This window comes from Acanthochromis polyacanthus, chromosome 1 (assembly GCF_021347895.1).
Source record: "Acanthochromis polyacanthus isolate Apoly-LR-REF ecotype Palm Island chromosome 1, KAUST_Apoly_ChrSc, whole genome shotgun sequence".
NCBI classification, from domain to species: domain Eukaryota; kingdom Metazoa; phylum Chordata; class Actinopteri; family Pomacentridae; genus Acanthochromis; species Acanthochromis polyacanthus.
Window position 1 is genome coordinate 66,552,142 of NC_067113.1, and position 14,848 is coordinate 66,566,989.

General features: G+C 42.8%; 2 protein-coding genes across 3 annotated transcripts; both read right to left on the minus strand.

Annotated features, from left to right (window-relative positions):
* Positions 1 to 1,069: 1,069 nt before the first annotated feature.
* Positions 1,070 to 11,129, minus strand: asb13a.2 (ankyrin repeat and SOCS box containing 13a, tandem duplicate 2). Its single transcript, XM_022205255.2, has 6 exons — positions 9,352 to 11,129; positions 7,990 to 8,177; positions 7,540 to 7,696; positions 7,317 to 7,451; positions 2,757 to 2,948; positions 1,070 to 1,330 (listed from the first exon to the last, which is right to left on the minus strand). The coding sequence occupies exons 1-6, from the start codon at positions 9,392 to 9,394 to the stop codon at positions 1,203 to 1,205; spliced, it is 843 nt and encodes a 280-aa protein (XP_022060947.1). The 5' UTR covers positions 9,395 to 11,129; the 3' UTR covers positions 1,070 to 1,202.
* A 126-nt stretch (positions 11,130 to 11,255) lies between these two features.
* On the minus strand, positions 11,256 to 14,119 carry asb13a.1 (ankyrin repeat and SOCS box containing 13a, tandem duplicate 1). 2 transcript variants are annotated; one of them, XM_022205254.2, is made up of 6 exons: positions 13,985 to 14,119; positions 12,926 to 13,113; positions 12,484 to 12,640; positions 12,255 to 12,389; positions 11,667 to 11,858; positions 11,256 to 11,526 (listed from the first exon to the last, which is right to left on the minus strand). In XM_022205254.2, the coding sequence occupies exons 1-6, from the start codon at positions 14,025 to 14,027 to the stop codon at positions 11,369 to 11,371; spliced, it is 873 nt and encodes a 290-aa protein (XP_022060946.1). In that variant the 5' UTR covers positions 14,028 to 14,119; the 3' UTR covers positions 11,256 to 11,368. The 2 variants fall into 2 exon arrangements, with proteins under 2 accessions (XP_022060946.1, XP_051810463.1); XM_051954503.1 differs by having other exon boundaries at positions 13,962 to 14,105.
* Between the last annotated feature and the right edge of the window lie 729 nt (positions 14,120 to 14,848).

Consider the following 14,848-nt stretch of genomic DNA (forward strand, 5'->3'; position numbering starts at 1 on the left):
TACATCTTTTTTATTTAGTTATTCAGGGAATGTAGACTGAGCACACACACCATGTCCCATTCCATAGTTTAACTGCTACTCAGCGTTTACGGTGCGCCTCAGAGTTTAATGACTCGCTTGCATTTTCCCAGCAAACCCAGGATTTGATCCTTCAACCTTTAGCTGACAAAAACATGACGACCAAAGTCACCACTTCTCGTAATCCGTTCCCTGAGCTCTGTAATGTGTTCTCTAGTCAAAATGAATATCTATTCCCAGCTATCCCTAATAATAGAAGCACATTCTGTTTATATTCTTCTAAATGGCAACAATTATTAAATGCTATTCTACTTTTATGGCTGCAATTTATAGTTAAGATTCCATGTTGGTGGCTTCATGGCCAACAACTAAACTAACTAAAGAAGTAACTGTCAAACAGGGTGGCCATGTTTACAGACTGAAAGTTTATAGCAAAGGAAACCAAAGAGAGATGTGCTGAGTGAAATCTTTTGTAAGAGAAGCTGCTGTTGTAGTGCAGAAACACTTTAGGTTTCCATTTTAAGTTCTGATCAAATGTTAAAAGCCTACTTCATCTATATCTAAAACACTTAAAAGTGACTTTGCAAATGTTTTTGAGGAGAGACATGCAGTCAGCAGTGTTTGTGCATAAAGTGAGGAGATGTAACGTGAGCTTGTTTACACCAATCTCCATGGAGCAGCTTTGATCTAAATGTTGCTTCACTTCATTTTAAAAAAGTGCTCAACTGTTACTAAAAATACTTAGTGAGGAAACAGAAATCTTATAGCACCCCTGATAGAATTGCACAAATTTACAGGTATTCCATTTGTGATACTTTGAAAAATATTTACGCTAATAACTGCGGCAGAGTTTGCATGATAGCAACTCTTAATTAAAGTCAAATTGTTCGAGTGCACATACTGTCATTTGGGCAAACACAGCATATAAACAGTGACTCCAACAGAGGAGGGAAAACACTGCTCTAATCCCAGCTTCCTCTATGTGACTCTTGACTTTGAAGTCTTGAGAAGAAAGTGCAGTCTTGACAAAAAGCATGTGAGGACATGGGGCTTGGCACTAAACTGTGTGTCAACGTTTGTCATATCTAATTCAGTAATACCTTTACTGCGCTGTCTGAGAATGTGCAGCAGCTGTGAGGCTCCGGTCCTTTGAGCACTGATCCAGCTCCTCCTCCAGGTGGCGCTCACTGATAGCAGAGGTAGTTGATAATGAGTTTTGGGACGTCCAGCTGACCGATGACCTTCAGAGCCCTGGTGCCCAGCTTGTTCCTCACAGCCAACCTGCTGAGCTGCTGCAGACTCATGGGAGTGGCTGCAGACAGACGAAAGAGTTACATCAAAGTGTTTACAATATATAAGTCGTATCATATATGTTGACATTACACTGAATGATATGTTTCATGGCTGAAAAACAGATAACAGTATGAAACAATCCACTGGCTTACAAAGTGGATGTACGATGACACAATTCAGCAGCCACACAGTAATGAAGCACATCATAGTGTTGCCCAACAGCCAGACACTGTGGGAGAAAAGCAACACTTCAACTGACCTACATCTGTCTTTTCACAGGTGGGTTTGTAGCTCCAGTTAAGCGCCTTCTGTCACAGAATGAAACTTGATCAAAGGACAAACATCACACTCTTAGCTAACTTCAACTCCAGCAAAAACCCTTGCCGTGCTCAAGGATGTGGACAGGGAGCAGAAAATGAGTCTATGAGTGGCACAAGAGGTTCAGAAAGAGGCAGGATAACATGGAGGATGACCCAAAACCAAGATGTCCGCCAATAACAAGAACTGATGTCAGCATTCAGAAGGTCAAGGATCTGGCGCAGAGTTAATGCAGACTGACGATCAGAACTGTGGCTGAGAAACCGATTGAATAAGGAGTCGAGAGTCAGGGTCATCTTATAGTTTGGGCATGAATATGAAAAGTTGGTGCTCCATCTGTTCTATGAGAGCCCAAAGACCCGCCGTGTGGATGAGTCCCTGGATGTTTTGAAGCACTTACAGGGCAATCCAGGGTTTCTAAATAATGTCATCACCAGGGATAAAACCCGGGTCTTCCAGTACGATCCTGAGATCAAGCAACAGAGCCTCTATTGGAAGACACTCGAGTCATCCAGACCAAAGAAAGATGGTCCTAAGTGTCTTCTTGTTCGGTGTCAGGTGCTCAGACATCCCTCTGTTCATCAGTGCACCATAAGGACTGAGCAGGAGAAAACTAGAGCCAGATTTAAATCAGGTGAAGGTTTTGGATTGTTTTTTCAGTCTCTTAACTTTTCATTCAACCCTCATATCAATATTCTAAGTTTAGTTACTAAATGTAACTATGATATTAATTTTAATAACACCATATGGTATCAAACTATAATTATTTCTTTAATATGCTACTACATTCAGATTTTCAGCAAACATCTGCTCAGATCTAAAGAATAAAAACTGTCCTTGTTTCACTCTCTGACCCACTTTCTATATAAATCTGTGAACATTAACGATGTAAATCATCTCCTACGCATCCAGTTACAGTGACTCAGGCCTGGTTCTCCAGCCCCATATCCCAGTATCGTGGTAAACAACAGGTGTCATCGATCCAAATCCTCCTCAACTGTAAAATGATCCTTGCTTGCCATCTGCTGGTGCTGTGCTGACACTGCACTCAATACAGCAGCACAAACTGGCCCATCCAAATGGTAATGTTTGTTTTCTGTGTGGCCTTAACGTTTGTGAAAACTTACTCTCATAAAATTTCAGGCAGGCTGCAGAGGGAGAGCCTGGTGTGGTGTAGTCCACAGGTTTCTTGTCGTGGTGATCTCTGGCGTAGATGTTGGCCCCAAACTCCACCAGGATCTCAATCATCTCAACTCGCATGCTTTTAGCGGCGTGGTGCAGTGGAGTCTCGTGTAGCCTTGCAGCGTTCACTTTAGCACCTACAAGGAAAATGAAAGTCATTTCTTGAAGGAGTATGCAGGTGTTATTTTAAATTTTCTTACTGCCAATAACTCTGAAATGAAAATACCCAAAACAATAATGTGTAACCTCCTCAGTCAATAATTTAATTTGCCTACCCTACCTACGTCTCTCACAACCAAGGCCACTAACTCTAACATAAGACTCACAGATGTGTAGTTGCTGAAAAGAAAACATTTAGTGAACAGTTGGAAACATTTAACCTGCCTTTCTAGCATCTTATGTCACATTTAAGATTATTGGAAACCTTAATGTAGTTTATCTTGACAGCTTATGCTCTATGTTACGAACCCGGCTCCAAAGGCCGTAAACGATGCAGTGAAAACAACCAGGGAGAACGTTTAAAAGCCCAAAGTCAGAGCATTTATTTATAAGTAAAAGCAAGCAGATGGCAACAACAGCCCAGCCACATGGGCTGCGCCCCAACAGTCACAGAGTCAGTGTAAGGAGAGAGAGTCCTGAGGCAGCCCCAACGCCAGACAGCCCAACTCTCCCTTGTGCGCGCCCCAAAGGGAGAGCCCCAGAGAGAGAGCTCTGCACCAATGCGGACTCCAATGCCAGAGTGAGCCCCAGCTCGACAGCAGAAGCCAGCTTTTATCCTCCGAGAACCGGAAGTCAGACTGGGTCCTTTACCGTCCTCGGTCGCCTCCTATCAGCTTCTTGAAAATAAAACAAACATTAGGCTCACCACACTAGCAGCAGGATGGGGCCGTCACACCCCCACCCATAAAAAAGCAGGTTCCCACTGGAACCCTGCGCTGCGCTATTCATGTCCACTTTACTCGGCCACCACCAATTACAACGATGTATGTGTGTGTTCTTACAACACCCGCCTAGACCAACAGATACAGCCTGGCCACGGGACCACACAGCCACGCCTTTTCCGCCCACTCTCCAACCCAGCAACTGGTGCACACAGAGCTATATTTAAGGGAGAGAAGAGTGAGAAGGTGAAAGCAAACAAACAATCACAGAACTGGCGCACGAGACAAAGCGTCAGCTTGCTGCTCCACCACCAGCTCACTACGAGACAGGGACACAGGAAAATCAGACATTCAATGAACATTCTTAACATTTTCCTCTTTCACATCCTGAGAGCACGACATGGCCCAAGTCACTGCACACGCTGTAAACACATGTGGAAACTGCTTGCAACTCTCATCAACTTGAGGAAACATGAGCGACACCGGCTCCATCTCAGCTGGCCCCGTTAAAGGCGCAGCATCTGCCTTATTACACACAGGTGCAGCTAAACCAGCCCCCTTTGGCTTGGCCTGCACCCCCCTGGACTTCGCTTTCCACACCTGACAGTCTGCTTTAATGTGACCACGTCTCTGACAATAGTGACAAATCCGATCACCACAACGTGCAGCAGCACCTTTAAACTCCAACTGTCTCGTAGCATTAGACCGATCAAAGCCCTCGCTCCGCGTGTCTCTTTGTCTACCAGAACCATAATACTGGTCAGAACCCATATTGTGAAAATACTCTTTATGAGTCAGCATGTACTCGTCTGCCAATACCGCTGCATCCGACACCTTCGTCGCCTTTTGTTCGTTAATATAAGTTGCAATCTTCTCCGGTAAACAGTTTTTGAATTCCTCCATCAAAATCAATTCCCATAACTGGTCAAAATTCTTAACATTCTGCGCGGCGCACCACCGGTCAAATAATGCAGCTTTATCTCATCCAAATTCCACATAATTCTGACTCACAGTTTTCCTACCACGGCAAATTTTTTGCCGGTACACCTCTGGCACAAGCTCATATGCCCTTTCCACTGCACTCTTGACTTTGTCATAATTTAAACTATCCTCAGGTGAAAGCGAGGCATATGCTTCTTGCGCCCCGCCTGTCAATACACACTGCAAAAGCAACGGCCACACATTCTTTGGCCAACTCAACGTTGTCGCCACACGCTCAAATAATACAAAATACTTATCTACGTCTCTCTCTGTAAACGGTGGAATTAAACGAATACACTTACTAACATCAAAATCAGACTCAACTGGACTGCTGCTCGGCTGACTGACCACCTGCGTTGCCTCGCATCTCGCCGCTGCTTCCATTTCCAATTTACACAATTCAGAATCGATCTCCAAACGACACATAGCCAGCTTCAACTCCATCTTACGCACCTCAGCATCGGGTGCTCCAACAGCAGGTGCTCCAACCCCGGCTTTGGCGGTCACCGCTATAACAGGAGGCAAAATGCTTTTCTCAGCCGATGCGGAATGAATTTGCTGTTTGATATTTGCCTTTTTATCCTGCTTTACCACAGGTATTTCCAAATGCGCAGCAATAGACATCAGATTATTTTTAGTACAATCATTAAGCTTCTCCAACGTTGGCTCAGCCACAAAATCCTCTACACTGAACTCCATCCTTGACCAAATACGCAAAAAATACAGTACGGGAAAACCCACTGTGCAATAAAGTGCCACTGTGCATCCAGTGCAAAGCAACGGGTCCAAACACCCAATGCCCCCTCTGCTCTTCACACCTAGCACAAGCTCACCTGCGGAACTACTCCTAACTCTTCACGTGGTTCGACGGTGGGTTGATTAAGCATGTTACCGTGGAAATCCACGCTCTGCCCCCGAGAACATTGCTTGCGCAATGAACGCCAACCGCTTCCCCACGGCACTACCAAAACAATAAACAGGTGAAGCCGAAAGCGGCGACACCTCTCCGCCTAACAAGGGACACGGATGCAAGCCGACCCAGCACCTACTGCACTAGATACCAAAACAGCCACTCTAATCACTTGTATCTCGCGGCCAAAATTACCAAACCGCTCCACTGATTGCACACCACACACCTGAAAACGCTGCCACTTAAGCGCTCCCAAAAGTAGGTCACTAGATCAACACGTCTAGGAGATGTCACCAACCCAAACCATGCGTAAAAACGCTCCCAGCAACGGACAAGCCCCCATGTTACGAACCCGGCTCCAAAGGCCGTAAACGATGCAGTGAAAACAACCAGGGAGAACGTTTAAAAGCCCAAAGTCAGAGCATTTATTTATAAGTAAAAGCAAGCAGATGGCAACGACAGCCCAGCCACATGGGCTGCGCCCCAACAGCCACAGAGTCAGTGTAAGGAGAGAGAGTCCCGAGGCAGCCCCAACGCCAGACAGCCCAACTCTCCCTCGTGCGCGCCCCAAAGGGAGAGCCCCAGAGAGAGAGCTCCGCACCAATGCGGACTCCAATGCCAGAGTGAGCCCCAGCTCGACAGCAGAAGCCAGCTTTTATCCTCCGAGAACCGGAAGTCAGACTGGGCCCTTCACCGTCCTCGGTCGCCTCCTATCAGCTTCTTGAAAATAAAACAAACATTAGGCTCACCACACTAGCAGCAGGATGGGGCCGTCACATCTAAAAGTTTCAAAATATAAACATAAAATACTGACACCTTACTGATAGTTAAAAGAATAATCACAATTGTTCAATTCAAAGTTCTCCACTACAAAATGCAGTAGCTAAAAAACTGTCATTTACAAAAACATTTAGTAAGAATGGCTATCATGAAAACAAAATAATGAATTTGTTTGGTAATAGAACACCTGGTGTTTGTAACTGATCTGAAATAGGACAGGAAAAGCTCATAAAGTCAACAATGCTTACAACTGTGTGGCTTTTCCACAAAGTAAAACTAGTAGCAACCTGGAAGGGAGAAAATCAAGGTAAAAATCGCTTAATAAAATGTCCATTTATACAATATACGCTAAGGACAAACTGATTATCAGCCTCAGTGGGAAATTTTTGGTACAGATTATGTTCGAACCAATTCCTAATAAAGTCAGTTTATTTTCTCTGTTTCTACAGTGGCTGCCTCACTCTGTCTGCCTGTAGTCACCTACAGCACTACCTCACTGATCACACATCACAACAGAGAAATGTCGGAAACTTCCTTTTCAATTTAACAGAAGGAACACATACATAAATAAACAAAGGCATTTCAACTAAGTTTGTGTTGAAGTTTGTATTAACCAAAACACCAAGATTTTTATGTTATTGTAAATGTGTATCAATTCCAAATATCTTTGATTATTAATGATGAAAACTGACCCTAAAAAGGCGTTTGTGTGGACCCCTTGTATACACAGTTTGTTCCTCAAAGGCTGGAAGTACCTGCTATGACCTTATGTCTGCTGGGTATCAGGCTCTAGTGCCAGCTGAGGTCACAGGTGTTATTATTAGAGATCAGCTACACTGGAATTACAACATCCACACTAATGACCTGCAAAATGTGAGAGCAGCACAGAAATAAACATGATGCAACATCTGGCTGGGTACATTTTCCCATACTGTTTTAGCACAGACACTCACCTGCATTGAGTAGCACTTTAACACAGTTTGTGTGTTCATTAACACAAGCCACGTGCAGCGGGGTCCCGTAGTAAAGATCGTACGCCTCAAGACAAGCACCCATGGCTATCAACAGCTCCACACAGTCCGAGTTCCCTGAAAGAAAAGCACATGGCATATTGTCATTGAGTTTGAGTCACAAACATTATCATTTGGCAAGAAAATATTATACTGAAGCGCTCACCTCCTACACAAGCCTCGTGGAGGGGTGAGGCTGTGCGGGAGGTGAGTGCAGGGTTGGCCTTGGCACCGTGCTCCAGCAAGATCTTCACACACTCCAGACTACCAGCTGAGCAGGCATCACACAGCGGAGTGCTTCCATCCACATTCCTCGCATCCACCTGAGATCAGACACAGAATCACATATTCAGAACTACTTCAACCTTTTTAACATCTACATTTCCTCATCTAAGAATTCTGAAAAAGAATGTTAGATGTATTTATGTAACTTTACTGCACCATAGTCAAATGACTTTGAACTCAATGTTTAAGTATATTTAGTAAATGAAATAAAATGTGAGTGCATTGATATAGTTTTTGGATGTAACCAATAGATGAAATTTAGGTTAATATCAATTCTTTCTGGAATTTGAAGCTGCTTCCAACAAATGTAATCCATGTCTCGCTGGTTCACCTGAGCTCCAGCGTCCAGCAGCAGCTGCACACACTGGGCCTGTCCACGGAGGCAGGCCTCATGCAGCGGTGTGATGGAGTCCACAGCCACTAAGTTTACTGAAGCTCCACTCTGGATGAGGTGCTGCAGCTGGGAGGCCTGGCCGAGGGACGCTGCCTTGTGCACCTCTGTTCTCTCCACCCAGCAGCCTGCAGGGGAGCAGACCCACCTCTGAACACAAACTTCACAGTAGGTCATTTATCCCTATTTCAATTAGAGTTGTTCTTTTAGTGCGATAAATAAATATGCTTGTGAACTATTTGAACCAGGGCCGAAAGATTTAGGAAATGTCTCAATGCAGTTTTCTGACAGATATTATGATCTGATGATCTTTTTAATTTTCACTCTATAAGAGAATTTAAGCATGTGATGAAGCAGTACCACATGAGAAACTATCCAAAGTATGACACATAAATGACAATACAAATTCATAAAATCACTGACAAGATAGTTTAAACTTGGGGTCAGATGAACTGCAAAATGTATGAGGTGAGGCTACTAAATAATGACACTGGGTTCATGTTTCTCATGTCTTGATGAAGCATGTAGAATTAGTTGAGCAAATTGCATGTATAAACAACCCCTGAGAGTTTCTGATTTACATAAAGCCTATAGTGATTAGTTAATTTGCAGGTAGACGTTACATACAGAATACACAGCAAAAGAAATTACATTAACTAAGATGATATGCTTAAAAAAAGTCACTCTACAAATTATTTTTTTTTAAAACATTCTGTTGGTAACACCTGTGAATTTAACCTCAGCATGAAATACAAAACAGGACTTTAACCTAGAATGGTCTAATTCTGTGGTGTAATACTACTCTGACTAACAGGATCTGCTTCATCTATCGCTGACAGACTGAAATCCGATTCTGGATGAATGCTAATGATGCTGACGGATGTCAAACACAATTACGCAGCTGTTAGCTGGAGTCCATTATACCGGTATAAGGTGATTATGTATAGGACGCTAGCATAATAATGTTGAGCTGACAGTTAGCAAAAACCAATAACATTCTAGGTTTTTAATTAACTTAACGTAATTACGCATGCAGAATGTATGCTGTATGTATTATTTACACTATGTTGTCAGCACCGCAGGTTGGTACCGTCATATTCTACGTTTACAGGTATTCAGACATTCACACTCACCTTTAGCACAGTCAGTGACAACACCTGTGTTGTTAGCAGCTAGCTACGCATTGACGCCTGCTAGCTCGATAGCTAGCCCGCTGGCAGCAGCGCCAAACAAGTCAAACAGGGTGAAGATTTGAAAAAAGCTTCACTGTCACCGTCCTTGTTGTCTTTATTTCATACTCACCGATGTCTCCGAAGAAATACGGCTGCATGTGTTCAATCTCCATCCTCCGTCTGTTTCCCCACCCGCAGAATCAGCGACGTTCACAGCAGCAGAGCTTCGACTTGTTTGTAAACAGCCGCGTCCTCGCCGTCTACTGGAAACTACACTCACGTGACATAGCCGAACCTCCAAGTGCACGCTGGGATTTGTAGTTTTCACAACATTTATTTAATGACCTGCAAAACAAGTAATCAGTCATAATAAAGCTCTATAAAGCGTAATATTACAATACAATGCAATCCTGAGTCACGTGACATACAATAAAGAAAGATGGATAATAATACAAGATGCAATCCTGTGCAAAAGTTCGAGGTCACTTTTAGGTTTGTTGTTTCAGCAAAGTTACAACAAACACACATTGTATTTCTCAAGCTTCGTATTTAAACACAACCAGAACTTACAGGAAATATGTACACAGTATTCAAAAAATCACGTTATTATATGATTCAAGGTTATTTTTTGGCGTAAAACATCATTTATAGTGTAACAGTCCAAAAGATAGTAATTTTTGAGTTATAGTATCAAATTATTTATTATTTTCTGTCATTATTTCATAAATATCTTAATTCACACAGCCATTGAAACTGATTAAAAGTAGGATAAATAAAGTGTTAAGAAAGGTAACTTTGACAATGCACACCTTCAAAACTGATGTTTGGTTTAAAATGTAGTGATGTTTTACAAAGTTTGATGGAGAATTAAAGAAGTCACATGACCACAGGTTAGTCATAGGTCACACCTGTGGGATGTGGGTCATGAAATATGGTCTAAAAACATAACTATTCTGCACGGTGTGAGAGGTGTGACTTTTAAATTTATTTGTTTCATATTTGTTTGCATTGTTTGTTAAAGTGCTTTGCATGGATGGTTTTAATACATTGTTGTTGCATATTGGACCCGTCTAATGACAGAAAACTAGCTTGAAGGCTTTATTTTGGAACTCGTTAATTACACTTTTTGAGGAACTTTGTGTATATCTGAAATGTTTGTATGTCTTTATTTTCATAGTTTTCATGGCGTCAGCTGATCAAGGAGAAAAATGTACATCTGTATGATGTGTGGCCTTCATTATACCAGACCAGAGTAGTTACATACAGTTAGATTTTAACTTATTGGAAGCTTCCTGATATATAAGATGTCTCAATTACATCGTTCTCTTCAAAATGCCAAAGACAAAAAAAACTAAACTAAACATAAAGTCAGAATTTTGCCCCTCTCAAACTAAATCATGAAAATAAAGGATACTCAAGATAAGGTATTCAAGCTGTTATGAGGAACCTGAAGAGGTGAACGACAAAAATTTAGCGTAAAGTGAAGAGAACGGTTTGTGTCTGAGGAGACGCTTATTCTTTGAGAGACCAGAAGGCGCCTAGCAAAGAGCCTCTCGGCTTCTGGCAGCTTTATATGGATGTGAAGTTGGTCCTTCTGCTGTCCACGCAAATTTCACTGTACTAGTGTACAAAAGTATGAATGTACAATGACAGAGAAGTTTGATCAGGAATGGCCTCTATGGAACAGTAGCAAAGAAGAAACCAAGACATCACCTTTCAGATGGGAGACAAGGCTAAAAGGCTGAAACATGCAAACACACTCAAAGATCAGACCAAAGACCAACAGAAAACTGTCCTCTGGAGAGATGACTCAGAGTCTGAAATGTTCGGGTCCACTGACAATGGGTTAGGGTTAGTATATGAGAAGTGGAGTTAGAGACGTACAAGAAAGAGTGTTCTCAGGCACTGGTTAAACCTGATGGAGGGTGTCATAGTTTTAGGCTGCACTTTTGCCAGTACTGGGGATATTGTCAAAATGAATTAATCATGAATGCTGAAAGGTATAATGTTTGAGTCAAAGAAAAAACAATGCAGTCTCATCACAACTTTACTAAAACAACAAACTTAGCCATGGCCCAAGACAGTAAATATTTAAGTAGATGTGATGTCTACGACGCTTCTTTGAGACATTTTGTATTTAAGACCATTCATGGGTCAGTCTGTAGTGATGTGGGTTGATCCCAGTACTGAAGGTAGCTGTGGATGCGGTGAGACAGACCCAGCTGACCGATGACCTCTGGAGCTCTGGTACCCAGAATCGTCCTCACAGCAATCCTACAAAGCTGCTGCAGGCTCAGAGGATTACCTGTCCGGAAGCAGAAGTTTTCAGAAGGTTAGGTGTAAAGCTTTAAAAGCAAGGCAGAAACAGATCAGTTGATTTCTAAAAACTCTCGCGAGAACAGCTGACTTCCCTGACTGCAATTAGGAAGCAATGCAGAAATTTACTTTCATAAAAACGGAGGCAGGTGTAAGAGGGAGTGGCAGGGGTTGTGTAGTCTACAGGCTTCCTTCCCAGGTTGTCGCTGGCGTACACGTTAGCTCCAAACTCCACCAAGAGCTCCATCATCTCCACCATTTGAACCCGAGCAGCATGGTGCAGAGCTGTCTCATGGAACTTCACAGAATTCACGTTGGCACCTGCATGAAGTAGACATGAGTTTTTGGTTTGAGTTATTCCAGCTGACAAAAGTCTGAAAGTTAAAGACAGCGCTATTTCAGTTGTCAATAAATGCTGCATTTTCAGGCTTGTGCTGTTAGTACTGTTCTCCTGGTACATGTGTGGGTCTTCTCCAGGTTCTCCAGCTTCCTCCCACAGTCCAAAAACATGCTGAGGTTAATTGGTGATTGTAAATAGCCTGTAGGTGTGATTGTGATTGTTTGTCTCTATATATAGTCCTGTGATAGACTGGTGACCTGTCCAGGTGTCCCCTGTCTTCACCCTAAGTCAGCTGGGACAGACTCCAGTCCCCAATGACCCTAATGAGGATTAAGTGGTGTATAGATAATGGATGGATCCATCGTCTTCTTTCTGACCTGCACTGAGCAGCTCCTTGACACAATCCATGTGACCTTTAGCACATGCTATGTGAAGGGGAGGACCAAAGTGGACATCGAACGCCTCCAGCTTGGCACCGCTGGCTATCATCAGCCTCACGACTTCGGGATTACCTGAGAAGAACATGACGTTTCACTCAGAGTGAAGGTGTCTGCTAAGGTATGACTGGGCTGTCTGAACCGTGCCGTTCTGCTGCTGAAGCTTCACCTTGTATGCAGGCCTCGTGGAGCGGTGACGCAGTGAGAGCTGTGAGCGACGGGTTCACTTTGGCTCCATATTTCAGCAACAGCTTGGCACACTCCAGGCTGCCAGAAGCACAGGCGTGACACAGAGGAGTGCTGCCATGGATGGTGCGAACATCCACCTGGAAGAACAGAGAAACAATTTCTACATACTCCTGGCTGCATTCCAGTAGCACATGTAACAGCTGCCAGGATCACAAGGTGAACACATCTACAACCTAATTATTTTATATTCAACAGTGTTAGAGAGGTGTTGACTCAAATCCTTCCTAATACTGCACGCTGTTAATATTTATTCTGTATAAGATTGCATCATTCTGTATCTGTCCTTGTGATAAGGTGTCCCAATCCATGTTTCTTAACTTCTACATAAGTCAGGTTTGGCGCTCCCTGGAGCTTTATCTCACCTGGGCTCCAGCCTCCAGCAGCAGTCGGGCACAGTTAGGGTGAGCCTGTATGCAGGCTTCATGTAGGGGAGTGATGTTGTCCACCGTCACCATGTTGACAGAAGCTCCACTTTCTACCAGCTGTTTCAACTGTAGAGCCCTGCCGTGGGATGCTGCTTCATGCAGAGCAGTCCGGTCTGCCCAGAAGCCTTATAAACACATCAACAGCACAACAGAGCCTTTACACAGCAGACATTTCCACATTTTCGTCGCAGCTGGAAAAGCACAGGTGAAACAAGTTTCCATAAGGAAGGCTCAGTTCCATCACGTTTTAGTGAGCCACAACAATGAACCAGCATGTGCAATACCAGTCCGAATACTTCTAATGGAATCAACTGCACATTCCTGCCATGTCATGTTCAAATGTCTGCTGTTAAAATGCTAAAGCACAGTGCAAAAACCCCTGCATTTTTATAATAAATAATTCTGCAAGTCTTTTAAAACAGTACACAACACCTACACTTCAAAATAAATAAATAAATAACCTTTACTCTTAAAAAATTCTCAGTATTGCATAGTATGAAAATTGAACAGAAAATTGTAAAAGAGGAGGTTTATTTTTCAAACATTTTGAAGCCCAAATGTTGTCCAATTCTGGAATGACCCATATAATATTATATTAGTTCAAAGGTTGTCCCTATTTAACTGCAGCATTTTGTCTTGAAGTATATTTTAAAGCATTTTCTTAAGTCATTACAAAATTATAGATTTGAACAAACTCCTACTGTACAGTAGCAGTGGATGTAGTGTATGGCTAGAAATGTTAGCTGCCTAGCATTGTTTACAATACGAAGATCTCCCTGTAAACACTGTAAAATAATATCTTATCCGACCCTAACTCTCTCATTAGCCTGCATGTAACCGTCATGGCTGACATTTAAGGGCTAAAATGAACATAACAGCCCCACAAGCGTCACCTCCTCATGAAAAATGTCAACAAAGCCCAGACTCACTGTGGACGCTTGGAGCTGCTAGCTAACACCTGCTGCTACGTTACCTTCAATAATTCCCGGTGCTCACCGATATCGCAAAGAAACGAGCGGCGTGCGGCTGTCACCTCCATGTTTATTAGGAAAACATGCAGCTGAGGGAGACCCAACAGGAGCAAAGATTCCCAGAGGCAGCACGGAATTATGGGAAACGTAGTCTACAGGAAGGAGCGTTCCTGCGCATATACTGGTGCTGTTTCTGTGCTCAACTGTTAGCGTGGCAGCTAGGTTTATGCAGTTAAGTGAAAGATTATTCCTGGTCATGCCTAAATGTAGATTTATATTGAGTTTTTATTTGACAAACAGGTTTAATATGACTGGAAATGCAATTAATAAGGGTCAACAGCCAATAAGACATTGATTTCTATCACAGAGGTTTCTCACAGCATGGAACTTATAGTACTTCTTGGTGTTTTGCACTGTGGTCACTGGCATTTGAAAACACTCATTTCCCCATCTTGTGTGCAGTAATTTAGCCAAGACTTGCATTTGACTAGTACGGAGCCCCTAAAGGGACATGGGGGGAAAAAAGGACGAACTTTTGCGAGATCTCGCAAAAATAATTGCGAGATGTCACAATTATTTTTGCGAGATCTCGCAAAAGTTCGTCCTTTTTTTTTTCACCGATCAATATTTTTTCCCCACAATGTCCCTTTAGGGGCTCTGTAGAGTAGTGACTGACAAGAGAAGTACTGCATTTATTATCTATATTCTCAGGTTATAGTATTTCAGAATGCTATCACCAGGACCAAGACAAAACAGAACTACTTTATAAATCCTTAACATTACAAACACAGCATCTTCTCTCTTTTGTTGCTTCCAGCCAAAGAAAACTACTGACCAAGTAGAAAAAAATCTATACAAATCAAGGGTTAGCATGAGTGTGAATAATTTC